Genomic DNA, 14076 nt, shown 5'->3' with positions numbered 1-14076 from the left:
TATTAGTATACCCCCATCATAGAGTGGGTATTTTCTAGATGTTCTTCTAAATGATTATCAGCTAGGCATGTTGGCACAGGCCTGTAATCTCAGCACTGCAAAGGATGAGGCAGGAGGCTCACCAGTTGTTCTAAGCCTGCCAGGGCTACACAGTGAGTTAGTGGCCAGCCTGAGCTACAGAATGAGAATCTATATGCATGTATGAATGAAATTAAAATTAATCCATTTTTCTTTGTTATGCTTATGTCCTTTAACACTGTGAGTCAATTTAATGGGGCGATTATCTTCTAAACTATCAGTTAAGTTGTTCTTTTCCTACCTACCCTCTTCTTGTCCTATTCCAGAGAGACCAAATACTTATTTTAGTATTTTGGTCACAAGTACTTTAAAGTATTTTTTTACTCTATTCCTTCTGGCTTTTTTGTTTGTTTGTCTTTGTAGCTTGCAAAGCTGTTTCAAATAAATGATTTCATATTTTTTTAATAATTTATTGAGAATTTCATACATGCATAATAAGGTGTTTTGATCAAATCCATGCCCACTCCCTCCCTCCGACTCCTCCCATATCTCCCCATCACTTTTTTCTGATAACTTCATGTACTCTTCTTTTCTTAAAAAAATGGTTTTTTGTTTTTTTTTTTCCCTTCTCTGAAGAGGTAACCCTAAAATCTTTTAAGGATTAGATAAAAGCTCCCAAATATTTTCGACATTTTTGGCCTTTGGAACAGAGTATGTTGCTAAGAGGCCCAAGGACATTGTGAGTTTTAGCCAAGAAACTGGCTACTTTTCTTTGGGGTCTTTTTACCCTAACTGCCTAGCCAATTCCCATGTCCTATTCTTATCACACCATCCTCTGAAGAGGTGACCCAAGTTGCAGATAGGACGCAGACTGCTCTGGCTTCTTCCATGCTGAACAGGGATGCCGGGTGAGGCAATTGGAGTACCCCTTCAGTGGATCTATCTAAAAGACTCCCAAATTGCCTAACTTATCACCATGTGGAGGCAGGATCCTGCCTTTATATTTGTTTTGACTGATTGACTTTAGTGTAGACTAAGAAGAAATTCTGGCCAAATAGAAATTGTAATCATTTGCTGCATTACAAATAATGATTTCCATCCAGCCATAGTGGTACACACTTTTAATCCCAGCGCTTAGGAGGTAGAGGCAGGCAGATCTTTGTGAGTTCAAGGCCAGCCTGGTCTACATAGTGAGTTTCAGGCCAGCTGAGGCTTCAGGAAGACCCTGTCTCAAAAAGACAAAATATATTTAAGGTGTTTATAGCAACTTCAAAAAAAAAATTTTTTTTTTTTTTGGTTTCTTTGAGACAGGGTCTCCCTGTAGCCCCAGCTCTCCTGGAACTCACTAATGTAGGCCAGGCTGGGCTTGAACTCACAGAGATCCGCCTGTCTCTGCCTCCCAAGTGCTGGGATTAAAGGTGTGCGCTACCACACCTGGCTATTATTTTTATTTTATGTGTATAAGTGTCTTGCTTGCATGTTTGTTAAGTGCTCTTGGAAGACAGAAGAGCGCATTGGATCCCCTGGAATTGGAGTTACAGATGGTTGTTAGCTGCCATGTAGGTGCTGGGAATTGAACCCAGGTCCTCTGCAAGAGCAGTCAGTACTTTTAACTGCTGAGCCATCTCTCCATCCCTACAACTTTCTTTAGAAGCAGATTCAAAAGGGTTTTAGTTATGATGCTGTGATAGAAACGCATTAAGATGGGAAAAAATAGAAAATATTTCTACCTAAGTTGGTTGTAATAGTACATACCTTCAATCCCAGCACTCAGGAGTCAGAGTCAGGCAGATCTCTGTGAGTTCCAGGCAAGCCTAGTCTACTTAATCTATTCTAGGCCAGCAAAGGCTAGGGTACATAATGAGGCCCTCTCAAAAAAAAAATAATAATAATAATTTTTTTTTAAAAAAAAAAGGATACATAGCCAGGCATGGTGGCGCATGCCTGTAGTCCCAGCACTTGGGAGGCAGAGGCAGGTGGATCTCTGTGAATTCAAGGCCAGCCTGGTCTACATAGTGAGTTCCAGGACAGCTGGGGCTACAGGGAGACCCTGCTTCAAAAAGACAAAAAAAAAGGATACAAAGCATATTATTTCTAGTCAGATATAGTATATACATGTTCCGTGTAAGAGGCTGAGGCACAAAGATTGCAAATTCAAGATCAAAATGGTCTATATAACAAGACTCTTGTCTCACTCAAAAACAGCAGTAACAAAAACATTTCTAGGGAACCTGTACAAAAACATATTACATAGAAGGTTCTGTAACTCATCATTTTCTTACGCGTTGAACTATAACGTAGAGAGGATTCTCTGGTTTCTGTAATGCTCTTTGCTGGGCAGCCTCATATATTCTGTAGGAAAAGCAGCCTTACCTAATGAGTATTCTCTGAACTTTGGTTGCAGAGTGCACAAGGCAAGAAAATCCCAAGCAAAACCACTTTAAAGGAAGATGATGATAAATCTGGGCCTGTTTTTATTGTTGTTCCAAATGGAAAGGAGCAAAGGATGAAAGATGAAAAGGGGTTGAAGGTAAGGAAGGGATAAGAGTCTTTGGGAGTTTTTCTTGTTTGTTTTTATTTTATTCTGTTAACCAAAAAGTTTTTCACACATCTTTAATTCCAGAGCTTGGGAGGCAGAGGCATATAGATCTCTGTGAGTTCAAGGCTGGCCTAGTATAAATGGCAAGTTTCAGGCCAGCCAGGGCTACATAGTGAGATGCCTCAGTAATTAATGGCATTGGCTGCTCTTGCAGGGGGCCTGGGTTTGGTTCCCAGCACCCACATGACAGCTGACAAACATCCATAACTTTGCTTCCAGGGGGATCCAACACTTTCTTCTGTCCTCTACAGGTATTGCTTGACATGAGTACACTTACACACATGGCAGGCAAAATACTCAATGCACATAAAATAAAATTTAATTAAAAATTTTCAAGTTGGGCATGATGGCATCTGCCTATAGTCCCATCCCTGCGAGGCTGAGGCAGGGAGGATTCTAAGTTCAAGACCATCTTGGGTTACTTAGCCAAAACCCTATCTCAAAAAATTTTTTTGTCAGAAATGCAAGTTGTGAAACATCTAACAATTAGTTGAATCTTTTAGTTATAAATTATCTCATTCTTTCTATAAGATTACTTTAAAAGGACAATAATTCCTTCAAAAAGAACTAAAGAATGGACCTAATTGCCTGTTTTTCTTATAAATAGAAATAAATGATTTAGTGATCCTTTGAGGTGATTTTGTTTGTTTTTAAGCATAAAAAAATTGAAAGAATTTATTGATTATTGTCAACTGGACATATGTCCTAGTCGCTACTTTAATCCTCGTAATATGGAATATCTTAAGAGGGAGGTTTGCCAGCAATGGTTGGGGTTTTTTGGGGTTTTTGTTGTTGTTGTTGTTTGTTTTTTGTTTCTTTGAGACAGTGTTTCCCTGTAGCCCCAGCTGTCCTGGGACTCACTATGTAGACCAGGCTGGCCTCGAACTCACAGAGATCCATCTGCCTTTGCCTCCCAAGTGCTGGGACTAAGGGCATACACCACCACGCCTGGCCCTTAAGAGGGAGGTTTGCCAGCAATTGTATATATTAGTTAGTTCATCCGCTTCTCTTGGGCTAGGTATAGTTTGGTGGTGAAACACTTACCTCATATATATAGTTTTTTAAAATCACTTCCTTTTTATTTCAGGGTCTCACTGTTTAGTCCAGGCTGGCCTCAAACATAAGATCCTAGGATTATAGGCATGCAGCATAACATCAAGCTTTATTTTTATTTTTTTATTGTTTTTATCTTTTTGTAACAGGGTCTCCTGTAGCCCTAGCTGGCCTGGAACTCGCTATGTAGACCAGGCTGGCCTCAGATCTGCCTCTCTCTGCCTCCTAAGTGCTAGGATAAAAGGCATATGCCAACATGCCCAGCACTCAGGCTTTGTATTTTTTTGTTTTGGTTTTAAAGTGCAAGCCATATTAAAAAATGTAGAAAATAGTACTTAAAGTATATAAAAAATTGGGGCTGGAGAAATGGCTCAGTAGTTAAGAGTACCAGCTGTTCTTACAGAGGATCTGGGTTCAATTCTCAGCACCCACGTGGTGGCTAACAGCCAACCATAGCTCCAGTTCCAGAGGATCCAAAGCCCTTTTCTGACCTTGATGGTCATTGCACAACATGGGTACACTTACATACATGCAGACAATACCCTCAGACACATAAAAAATAAAAATAGGGGCTGGAGAGAAGGCTCAATGATTAAGAGTACTAAATGCTCTAGCAGAGAACCTGGGTTCAATAAATTTTAAAAATTATTATTTTTATTTTTAAAATATTTATTATTTTTATTTTATGTGTATGAGTATATTGCCTGCATGCATGTGAGTGCACCCATGTCATATAATGCCTGTGGAGGTCAGAAGAGGGCATTGTAGTTCCCTGGAACTGGAGTTACAAACAGTTTTTAGCTGCCATGTGGGTTCTGGGATTTGAACTCGGGTCTTCTGCAAGAACAACCAGTGTTCTTAACCCCTGAGCCATCTCTCCATCCCCCAGAAAAAATATTTCTTTAAAAATTTATTATTTTTATTTTATGTGTATAAGTGCACCTGTGCCATGCAATGCTCTCAAAGGTCAGAAGAAGGCATCGGATCCCCTGAAACTAGAGTTTCAGATGACTATTAGCCACCCTCTGGATGCTGGGAATCAAACTCAAGTCTTCTGTAAGAGTAGCCAGTGCTTTTAACCACAGAGATCTGCCTGCCTCTGCATCCCGAGTGCTAGGATTAAAGGCTTTCGCCACTGCACCTGGCATGATTATATCTATTAACTTTCTAGAATGTTATGTACTTTTTGATTTTTGATAGTTTTTTTTTCCTCTATTAAAGTTTTGCTAACACTGTCTGCCATTTTATACAGTTAAAACACCAATTTATTTATTTAAAGACAGGACCTCACTATGTAGCCCTGGCTGGCCTAAAACTTGCTGTAGACCAGGCTGTCTTGGCTCTCACAGAGATCAGCCTGCCTCTGCCCCTTGAGTGCTAGGGTTAAAGATGTGCACCATCATGCCCAACAGCATTTGTTTTTTGACTAAGAAGAGCTCAGAATTGTTTTCCTGTAAAATTTCTAAAGTCATTAAGTTTCCAGAAGTATAACAGCTTGGGACTTCATTTTGTGTTCATGTTTAATTATAAATGAATCTTATTTTATTAAAGAATGCCTTAAAGCCAAGCATGGTAGGGTTTATAATCCCCAGCATTTGGGAAACTTAAGGCAAAACAAGCTCAAATTCGGGACCTTATTAGCAGTCCCCTGTCACAAAAAAGTAAACAACGATCCAGGTATAGTGGTGTACACTTGTAATCCAGGACTCCTGAGGCTGAGGGAGGAGGATTGCTGTGAATTGAGGGCCAGCCTGGGCTGCATCAGTGCTAGGCCAGTCAGATCTACATGGCAAGAACCCTGCCTCCAAAAATAAAGAACAAAAATGTGTCCCATTAAGTTGGGTCCCTATAACTGCATCAAATAACCCTCTCAACTTTGTTTCAGTTGAACACTTTATACCTTGCCCCTTTTTATTGTTTTGGCTTCAGGTGCTGAAGTGGAATTTTACTACCCCACGTGATGAATACATTGAGCAGCTGAAGACTCAAATGTCTAGCTGTGTGGCTAAATGGTTACAAGATGAAATGTTTCACTCAGACTTTCAGCATCACAATAAAGCCCTGGCAGTCATGGTTGATGTAAGTCTGCAAATAGATATTCTTGAATTTCAAGGTTGTGAAAATACTGAGGGCTGTGAGATGATCTGAAGTTTGAATGCCTTGAGAAGGAAATAGCATATACCATGTTCTCCTTAGAGGTATCTCTTTTGATAGAATAAATGACTGCATGTTTTGGAGGTCCTATTGAAGGTTTAAAAATCATGTATTTTCTTTTGGGTGCCAGTAAAAGTTAAGTATTTGCTCAGTAGAACTTAAATTTTTATGTATTCTTATTTATGGGGTTTTGCTTTTCATTTTAAGCACTTGGAGAGTGAAAAAGAAGGTATCATTGGTTGCCTGGATCTTATCTTAAAATGGCTTACCCTCCGGTTTTTCGACACTAATACAAGCGTCCTAATGAAAGCACTGGAATATTTAAAATTGCTCTTCACCCTATTGAGTGAGGAAGAGTATCATCTTACTGAGAATGAAGCATCTTCCTTTATCCCCTACCTCATCCTCAAGGTAACATGTTACTATCCTGAGAGAATGCTAAATTCTCAGCTAATACTTACACTTTATTCTCTCTCTTTTCCATTTATTGTATGATGGTACCTCCTATCATTCACTCTCATGTTTCTGTTCTTTCCAGATACAGTAATGCATTAAATAATCATTGCACCCAGAAAAGGTCTTAATCAGTTTTTTTCTTGTTGACCAGGTTGGAGAACCAAAAGATGTCATTCGTAAAGATGTTCGTGCCATCCTGAACCGGATGTGCCTTGTCTACCCAGCCAGCAAGATGTTCCCCTTCATCATGGAAGGAACCAAATCAAAAAACTCCAAGCAGAGAGCAGGTAAAGCAAACTTGCTTGCCTTCCTCTCTATCTCCCTCCTCCCTCTTCCTTTCCCCCCTCCCCCTTTTCGTTAGGCAAATGCTCTACCACTGAACTATATACCTCCAGCCTCAAACAATCGAGAGGCAAGTCTTTTCAAAAGTGATTCCAGCAAGTCATTGAGCAATGAAGTTTCTTCAGTATCTGTGGTAGTCTTATTTAGACTGTGAGAGTGATGAGTTGCACACTGGTGGAGCCATAGTATCAGGTGATACAGGCACCACTCAGTACCACCCTGGTGACAAAATCAAGTGCACAGGGGCCATCTGACTCACAGGCATACCCTTCTTTCATGAACACTTGCTATAACACCATTGTTTCATTGGTAAAAGGCAGTATAGAAGAAAAACTTCTATTTTTTTTTTTTAATTTACTTTATGTGTATGAGTGTTTTGCCTGCATGTAAGTGCACCCATGTCATGCAGTGCCAACAGAGGTCAGAAGAGGGTATCAGATCCTCTGAAACTGGGGTTTCAAATGGTTGTTAGCCTCCATGTTGGTGCTGGGAACCAAACCCAGGTCTTCTGGAAGAGCAGCCAGTGCTCTAAACCACTGAGCCATCTCTGCAGCCCCAAGAGAAACTTTTAGAGACAGCCATAATAAGATTTTAGCCCTTCATGTGTACAAAAGAAAAGTATGTAGAAGTCTCTATGCCAAACATTTCTGGGTCTCATTAATCTGCTCTTTCTTCCCCAACAGAGTGCCTGGAAGAGTTAGGTTGCCTGATTGAGTCCTATGGCATGAATGTCTGCCAACCAACCCCAGGAAAAGCCTTAAAGGAGATAGCTATTCACATAGGAGACCGAGACAATGCTGTACGGAATGCCGCCCTCAACACTATTGTAACAGTATACAATGTACATGGAGATCAGGTGTTCAAACTCATTGGAAATGTGAGTGACATTTCTCTATGCATTGTCATTATGTTGTGGAAAGAACTCCAAGATTTCTTAGGTGTTGGGTTTCCTGCCATCTCAATTATACTTAGATTTTATCATTTGTTAGTATATACCTATTAGTATGTCCTAGAATCCAGCTAAATGTCATTTCATCTGTGTTTAACTGGAAATCAAATTTTGTTTTCTATTCACAATAGATCACTTAAGAGATCTAATTTGAATCAAGAAATCTGTACTTGTCTGGGTTTTAAATTCTTCATGGCCATCTGCTTGGTAGTTTTTAATACTTTTGGTTTTGTTAACAGGTAACCCCTTGGGAACTGTTGGGTACTGGTATATCCAAAGAATGTGAAGCTTCAGCCATGTACCGCTTTTCCAGGCATATTAGTTTTTGGGTTTTTTTGTTTTCTGGATTTTTTTTCGGGGGGTCTTTTTGAGACAGGGTCTCCATATAGCCCCAGCTGTCTTGGAACTCACTACGTAGACCAGGCTGGCCTTGAACTCACAAGAGACCCGCCTGCCTCTGGGAATAAAGGCATGCACCACCACACCCAGCTCCCAGGCATATTAGTTTTGCCTCTTGATTCCATGCGTCCTTTGTACCAGTCATTATTGTAGTTAGATCTCAGTTTTTGACTGCAGTAACCTTATAGTAACACCATTTTTAATTTTTTTATTGTTTTTTTTAATATTTTATTGTTTTATGTGTGGTTTTTGTTTTTGTTTTTATGTGTATGAGTGTTATGCCTTCATGTAGGTAAATGCACCCGTTTCATGCAATGCCCGAGGAGGACAGAAAAGGCTGTCAGATCCTCTGGAACTGGAGTTATGGACAGTTTTAGCTGCCATGTGGGTGCTGGGATTCCAACCTGGGTCTTCTGCAAGAACACTCAGTGTTCTTAACTGCTGAGCCATCTCTCCAGCCCCTTAAGTTTTTTTTTTTTTTTTAATGTGTGTGTATGAGTGTATTAACCTGCATGTGTGTAAGTGCACCCATGTCGTGCCATGCCCTGGGAGGTCAGAAGAGGGTGTTGGATCCCCTGGAACTGGAATTTCAGATGGTTGTTAGTTGGCATGTGTGTGCGGAGAACTGAATCAGGGTCCTCTGCAAGAGCATCTCTTCTGTGGTAGCACCGTTTTTATATACTGTGCTTAATTCATTCTATTTCTGTTATCTAATGAAATTCTATCACCCAGTGAAGGACATAAAACAGGTAGAAATTTTACAGAAAACCAAAAGTGGAAATTATTGCCATTCTTCCCATAGATACAGCTCATTAGTAGTAACAGGCTTCATTTAATTTTTGACTCTTTCGTTATTTAGTTATTTATTTTTTACTTTCCATTTTGAATCAGAGTCTTATATATCCCAGGTTGGCCTCAAACACACTATGCATCCAAGAATGACCTTGAACTTCTGATTTTTCTGCCTCTACCTCCTGAGTGCTGGAATTACTGGTGTTTACCACCATGCTCATTTTATGTGATGCTAGGAATCAAACCCAGGCTTTGTACATGCTGGACAAGCATTCTACCAACTGAGCAGTAACTCCAACTTTACTTTTTTAGCTTTTTAGCTGTAATTATTAATGTTTTCCTTTTGTATCCTTCTCTTTCATATGTCTTATTGTTAATATAGTTACACAGGAATTAATGGTAGTTGACTTAATAATGTGTTTTGAGGGCTGGTGAGATGGCTCAGTGGGTTAAATCGCTTGCCACCAAGTCTTACTACCTGAGTTTGATCCCAAGAACACAAGTAGTAAAAGTAGAGAACGAACTCCTGCAAGTTATCCTCTGACTTCCATATGATATCATGGTATGTATATATACACAAACACCCATGCAACAAATAAACAATGTAAAAAAAAAACTTAAAAAATTAATGTAGTGTTTGAAAGTAAATCTGTCCTAATATGATAACTTCTATTTTCTTTGGTATGAAAATAGATGTGTCTCTCTATCTGTGTGTGTGTGTGTGTGTGTGTGTGTGTGTTTTACTAGGGATTGAACCCAGGGCCTTACACATTCTAGGCAAGTACTCTACCACTTAGTTATAGTCCCAGCTCTTGTTTAAAAATGTATTTTAAAGTCATATGGTGGCCCGTACCTTCAACTCTAGCACTTAGGAAGCAGAGACAGGTGGATCTCCATAAGTTCAAGGCCATCCAGGATACATATACATAATACGACCTTGTCTTTCAAAAAAAATTTTAAGTCAAGGTCTTATGAAGTTGCCTAGGATGGCCTTGAACTTGCCATCCTTCTCCAGCCTCCTGAGTAGCTGGAATTACAGATACAATATTGAGCAGTGGATAATTCTTGAGTCTTCCATTTAGGTTTTTAATTCTCATATTTTAGTATAAATGGATGTGCTAATAGTTTAAATAATTAACAGCTTTCTGAGAAGGACATGAGCATGCTTGAGGAGAGGATAAAGCGGTCAGCAAAGAGGCCTTCTGCTGCACCAGTGAAGCAAGTGGAAGAGAAACCTCAGCGCACACAGAACATAAACTCCAATGCCAACATGCTACGCAAGGGACCAGCTGAGGACATGTCCTCCAAACTCAAGTATGTGAATGGAGATAGTTGTCTTTGTGCATATCTATGAACCTAGCTTTGTGCGCTCAGAGTGTGTCCTGCAACATAATCTTGAGTTCTTGCCATTATCATGCATGACAGAGTGTCTGGGGAAATGTCTTGTGACCAAATGTTTAATCTTTCATTCTTCATTGTCTTTGTCTCCAAACCACTTCTAAATGGTCTTGTGCCTTCTTTCACTGCTTTTCCGTGGACAGAATTATGTATCGCACTTATAGGATGTAAGTACTGCCTGCTAATTTCTCATTAGCAGGGCTCTTATATCTTTCTAACTTCTGACATGGATTCATCCCCTCTGGAGGGTGACTGGCTTTTAAAACAAGGGCAGAGGGCAGCCATGAATATCAGGACTTCCGTGAAAGTGTAGTGGCCAACAGAAATGGCAGTTCAATGTCATGTGGCTTAAATAATGACTTGTCTTTTTTTCTGTTATATATGGCTGTGCTTAGGTTCCTGTTCTTGAGATAAGGCTAAATAAGATGCATGCTACCCAGAATTGGCTTAGGGACTCAAAATACTGCCTTCTAAGCATGACAGCCTTATTTTAGGTTGTGCCATGAGTATAATTTTAACAAATTTGAATTTGGAAATTTTGCATACCTATTTCTGAGATATAATACTGGCTCTGTTCTGTCAAGATTGACTGTTCTTTAAAAAGGGATGACTGTATAGGATGTTTATGATTAGAACTTAAAATACTAATTAATTTCATGGAAGAAAAAATAGCTGGTCTAGATTATTTTTAGTACTTTTGCCCATAAGTAGTAAGTTTTAAGTCAGTCTCTTTCCTGCTCCATATAGAAGTACAAAGCCTGTTAGCTTTATCAAATCAGAGATAATGCTTATGCCTAGCTAGTAGTGTTAAGTACAAATTAAAGTTACCTGCTCTCAGCATAATCCTGTTACTTCAGGCACTTTCTTAAACTCAAGGACTTAAATTATTCAGAGGGGCTGAAACCAGAAGTTGAACATCTGTCTTAAAGCTTTAGGGTAGCTGGCAGTGCTAATCTTGCTCTTTGGTTAAGAAATCCCTCTTAATTCAGGAGCATCTTTTTGCTTCCCTTAGCCAAGCCCGAAGCATGAGTGGGCATCCTGAAGCATCCCAGATGGTTCGCCGAGAATTCCAGCTGGATCTAGATGAGATTGAGAATGACAATGGTACAGTCCGATGTGAAATGCCAGAACTTGTCCAGCATAAACTTGATGACATTTTTGAACCTGTCCTGATTCCTGAACCTAAGTAAGTTCAACCTTGTGATTTAAATATAAGCAGTTCATAACCATCAGAGTACATACCTGAAAAGAGCCCACTATGGCAGTATGCAGTGTACAGAATTTATTATTACCTGACTGATAATAAATAGCTTTACTAAAATCTGAATCAAGTAGAGAACTGCATAATTAATAGTCATTGAAATATCTTGTAATACAGATTGATTTTTTTTTCCCCCTTTTGTTCTGCTGTCTAGGATCCGGGCGGTTTCACCACACTTTGATGACATGCACAGTAATACAGCTTCCACAATCAATTTCATTATCTCCCAAGTTGCCAGTGGTGACATCAGCACAAGTATCCAAGCTCTGACACAGGTAATCGGGTATTTCCCATGATAGTAATTCCATTGATAGATATAGAGACTTAGAAGAATGATGTATTGCACACTGTGGAGTCACAGTACTGAAGGATGCAGACATCTTCAGTATTGCCTTAATTTTTTAAAAAAAAGTACACAGGGGCCAGCCACTTAGTCATCACTTGCTTCAGAGAATATAGCTCTATTAGAGCCTTGCCTTTTTATAATTCTGTATGTCCATTCATCACAGGCTAGCGAGAGATACAACAGTAAATAAGTAGAGACCAACTCTCATGGAACTTATTTATATTCTAGTGGACAGAGACAAGTAAGTAAACAACATACCTGCTTGTAAACAAGTGACAAGAAGATAATGTGTACATGTAACTCAGATAGAGTGATGGGAAAGAGGAGCTGCATAGCTTCTGAATTTGAATAATCATGAAAAGTCAATAACAGAATGTGCCAGTTGGGGATAAGAACATTCCAAATAAAGGGAATGAGATTTTCATATTCAGGGAAAGAGTGAAAGGTGCGCAAGGATGAGAACGTGTAAAACATTATGTAGGGCAGGGCTGGAAAGATGACTCGGCAGTTAAGAGCACTGACTGCTCTTGCAGAGGACCTGGGTTCAATTCCCAACACCCACATGATGGCTATGAACCATCCTTAACTCTAGTTCCAGAGGAATCCGAAACCCTCTTCTGACCTCTGTGACATTGCACGACATAGGTGCACTCACATATATGCAGGCAATACGCTCACACACATAAAATAAAAATAATAAAATATTTAAAAATAAATAAAACATTATGTAGGGCTTTCTTGAAAAGCACAGCGTAAGTTGTTTAGATTTTAGGTATGATGGGAAGCCATTTGAGGTTTTTTGTTTGTTTGTTATCTCTTTGAGACAGGGTCTCCCTGTAGCCCCAGCTGTCCTGGAACTCACTATGTAGACCTGGCTGGCCTCAAACTCACAAAGATCCACCTGCCTCTGCCTCCCAAGTGCTGGGATTAAAGGCGTGTGCCACCAGGCCCAGCCTCCATTTGAGAATTTTAAACAAAAAAGCTGCAAAGGTATTTTGTTTGTTTTGGTTTCTTTTGGAAGTGCTGGACATGGAACTCAGGCCTTGTACATAATAGGTAAGCACTCATTCAGTGAGCTACACCTCCAACACAGCTATATATATTTTTAAAAATCAGTTTCTGTTTCTTTCCCTAACAGTCCAGTTTTAAAATTTGTAGGTGGGGAAAAGATAAGTATGTATCCATCATGGTGGCTCAATGTCAGGGTCTAAGAGCCCAAGAATTATGAGGGAGGTGTCCATACAAGAACATTGACACATACTTGGAAGTAAGTTCCCAAGCATAGTGAAGGCAGGGGGCCAGCCTGTCATAGCGAGAAAATTAGGAGGTGGCATGCAGAATGGCTCAGAATGGAGAATCAGAGCCAAAGCAGAGAAAATTGACATCAAAATAGGGAAGGGCTGGTGGCAGCAATAGGAGATTGATTATATGTAGCAGAGTGATTAAATAAATATAAGGAAAATGGGAACCACATTTCTTACTATTAGAGAAGGGAATTACAGATAAAATGAACTCTGAGATTGGAGTAGAATTAGATCTAGCAGTATGAACCCCTGATGACACCCTGAATCTATACTCTTTTAGGCTGACTTCCCAAAGCCATCAAGAGACTTCCCTGGTTATCAAGGCAAATCATGCATATTGGGGATACCTTTACTCCTCCTTTAACTTGCATCTAAACATCCACTAAGTTCTTTTATTTGTACCATTCCTTTGAACAAAAAGACCCCCCCCATTTAAAAAATGAAACCCTCAGCAGCAGTGATATTAATAAAATAAATAACCAACCAGGTGTAATGGCACACATCTTTAATCCCAGGACTCCGGAGGCAGAGGACTCTGTGAGCTGGAAGCCAGCCTGGTCGACATACTGAGTTCCAGACCAGCTGTTGCAACAGGGAGACTCTGTCTCCCCCACCCCCCCAAAAAAATTTTTTTTAATTAATTTAAAAAACAGTATATATACAAGACCTTTACATAAAGAATTGTATATTGCTAGCCAGGCGTGGTAGTGCATGCCTTTAATCCCAGCACTTGGGAGGCAGAGGCAGGTGGATCTCTGTGAGTTCCAGGCCAGCCTGGTCTACATAGTGAGTTCCAGGTCAGCTGGGGCTACAGGGAGACCCTGTCTTAAAAACACCAAAAAAAAAAAAAAGAATTGTATATTGCTAGTGAATGACATTAAATAGTTAATACTGTGTTTATATGACTTGATTAGAATGATGTCAGTTCTCTAGTTCATAAATGCAATGTATTTCTAACCATAGTATCACAAGCCTTTTCTAAAATTTGAGAAACTGTTCCTAAAA

General features: G+C 39.7%; 1 protein-coding gene and 2 non-coding genes across 4 annotated transcripts in view; all 3 read left to right on the top strand.

The window, feature by feature from the left end:
- Positions 1-14076, top strand: part of Ckap5 (cytoskeleton associated protein 5) — a 132750-nt gene that overhangs the window by 104209 nt on the left and 14465 nt on the right. For both annotated transcript variants that reach the window (XM_029568551.1, XM_017800747.2), the window contains exons 29-36: positions 2423-2548; positions 5600-5749; positions 6032-6235; positions 6432-6567; positions 7306-7499; positions 9904-10076; positions 11173-11346; positions 11576-11696. In XM_029568551.1, coding sequence (XP_029424411.1) covers positions 2423-2548; positions 5600-5749; positions 6032-6235; positions 6432-6567; positions 7306-7499; positions 9904-10076; positions 11173-11346; positions 11576-11696 — 1278 coding nt within the window. The remainder of the gene's footprint in view (positions 1-2422; positions 2549-5599; positions 5750-6031; positions 6236-6431; positions 6568-7305; positions 7500-9903; positions 10077-11172; positions 11347-11575; positions 11697-14076) is intronic.
- Positions 6772-6882, top strand: LOC115072131. Its single transcript, XR_003851195.1, has one exon. It is a non-coding gene; the product is annotated as a small nucleolar RNA SNORD67 (small nucleolar RNA).
- On the top strand, positions 11747-11857 carry LOC115072132. The gene has a single exon (XR_003851196.1). It is a non-coding gene; the product is annotated as a small nucleolar RNA SNORD67 (small nucleolar RNA).

Source organism: Nannospalax galili, unplaced genomic scaffold (genome assembly GCF_000622305.1).
Source record: "Nannospalax galili isolate Female #2095 unplaced genomic scaffold, S.galili_v1.0 scaffold1200, whole genome shotgun sequence".
In the NCBI taxonomy this organism is placed as follows: domain Eukaryota; kingdom Metazoa; phylum Chordata; class Mammalia; order Rodentia; family Spalacidae; genus Nannospalax; species Nannospalax galili.
The sequence above is the reverse complement of the archived record's forward strand: the minus strand, read 5'-3'. Positions and strand labels throughout refer to the sequence as shown.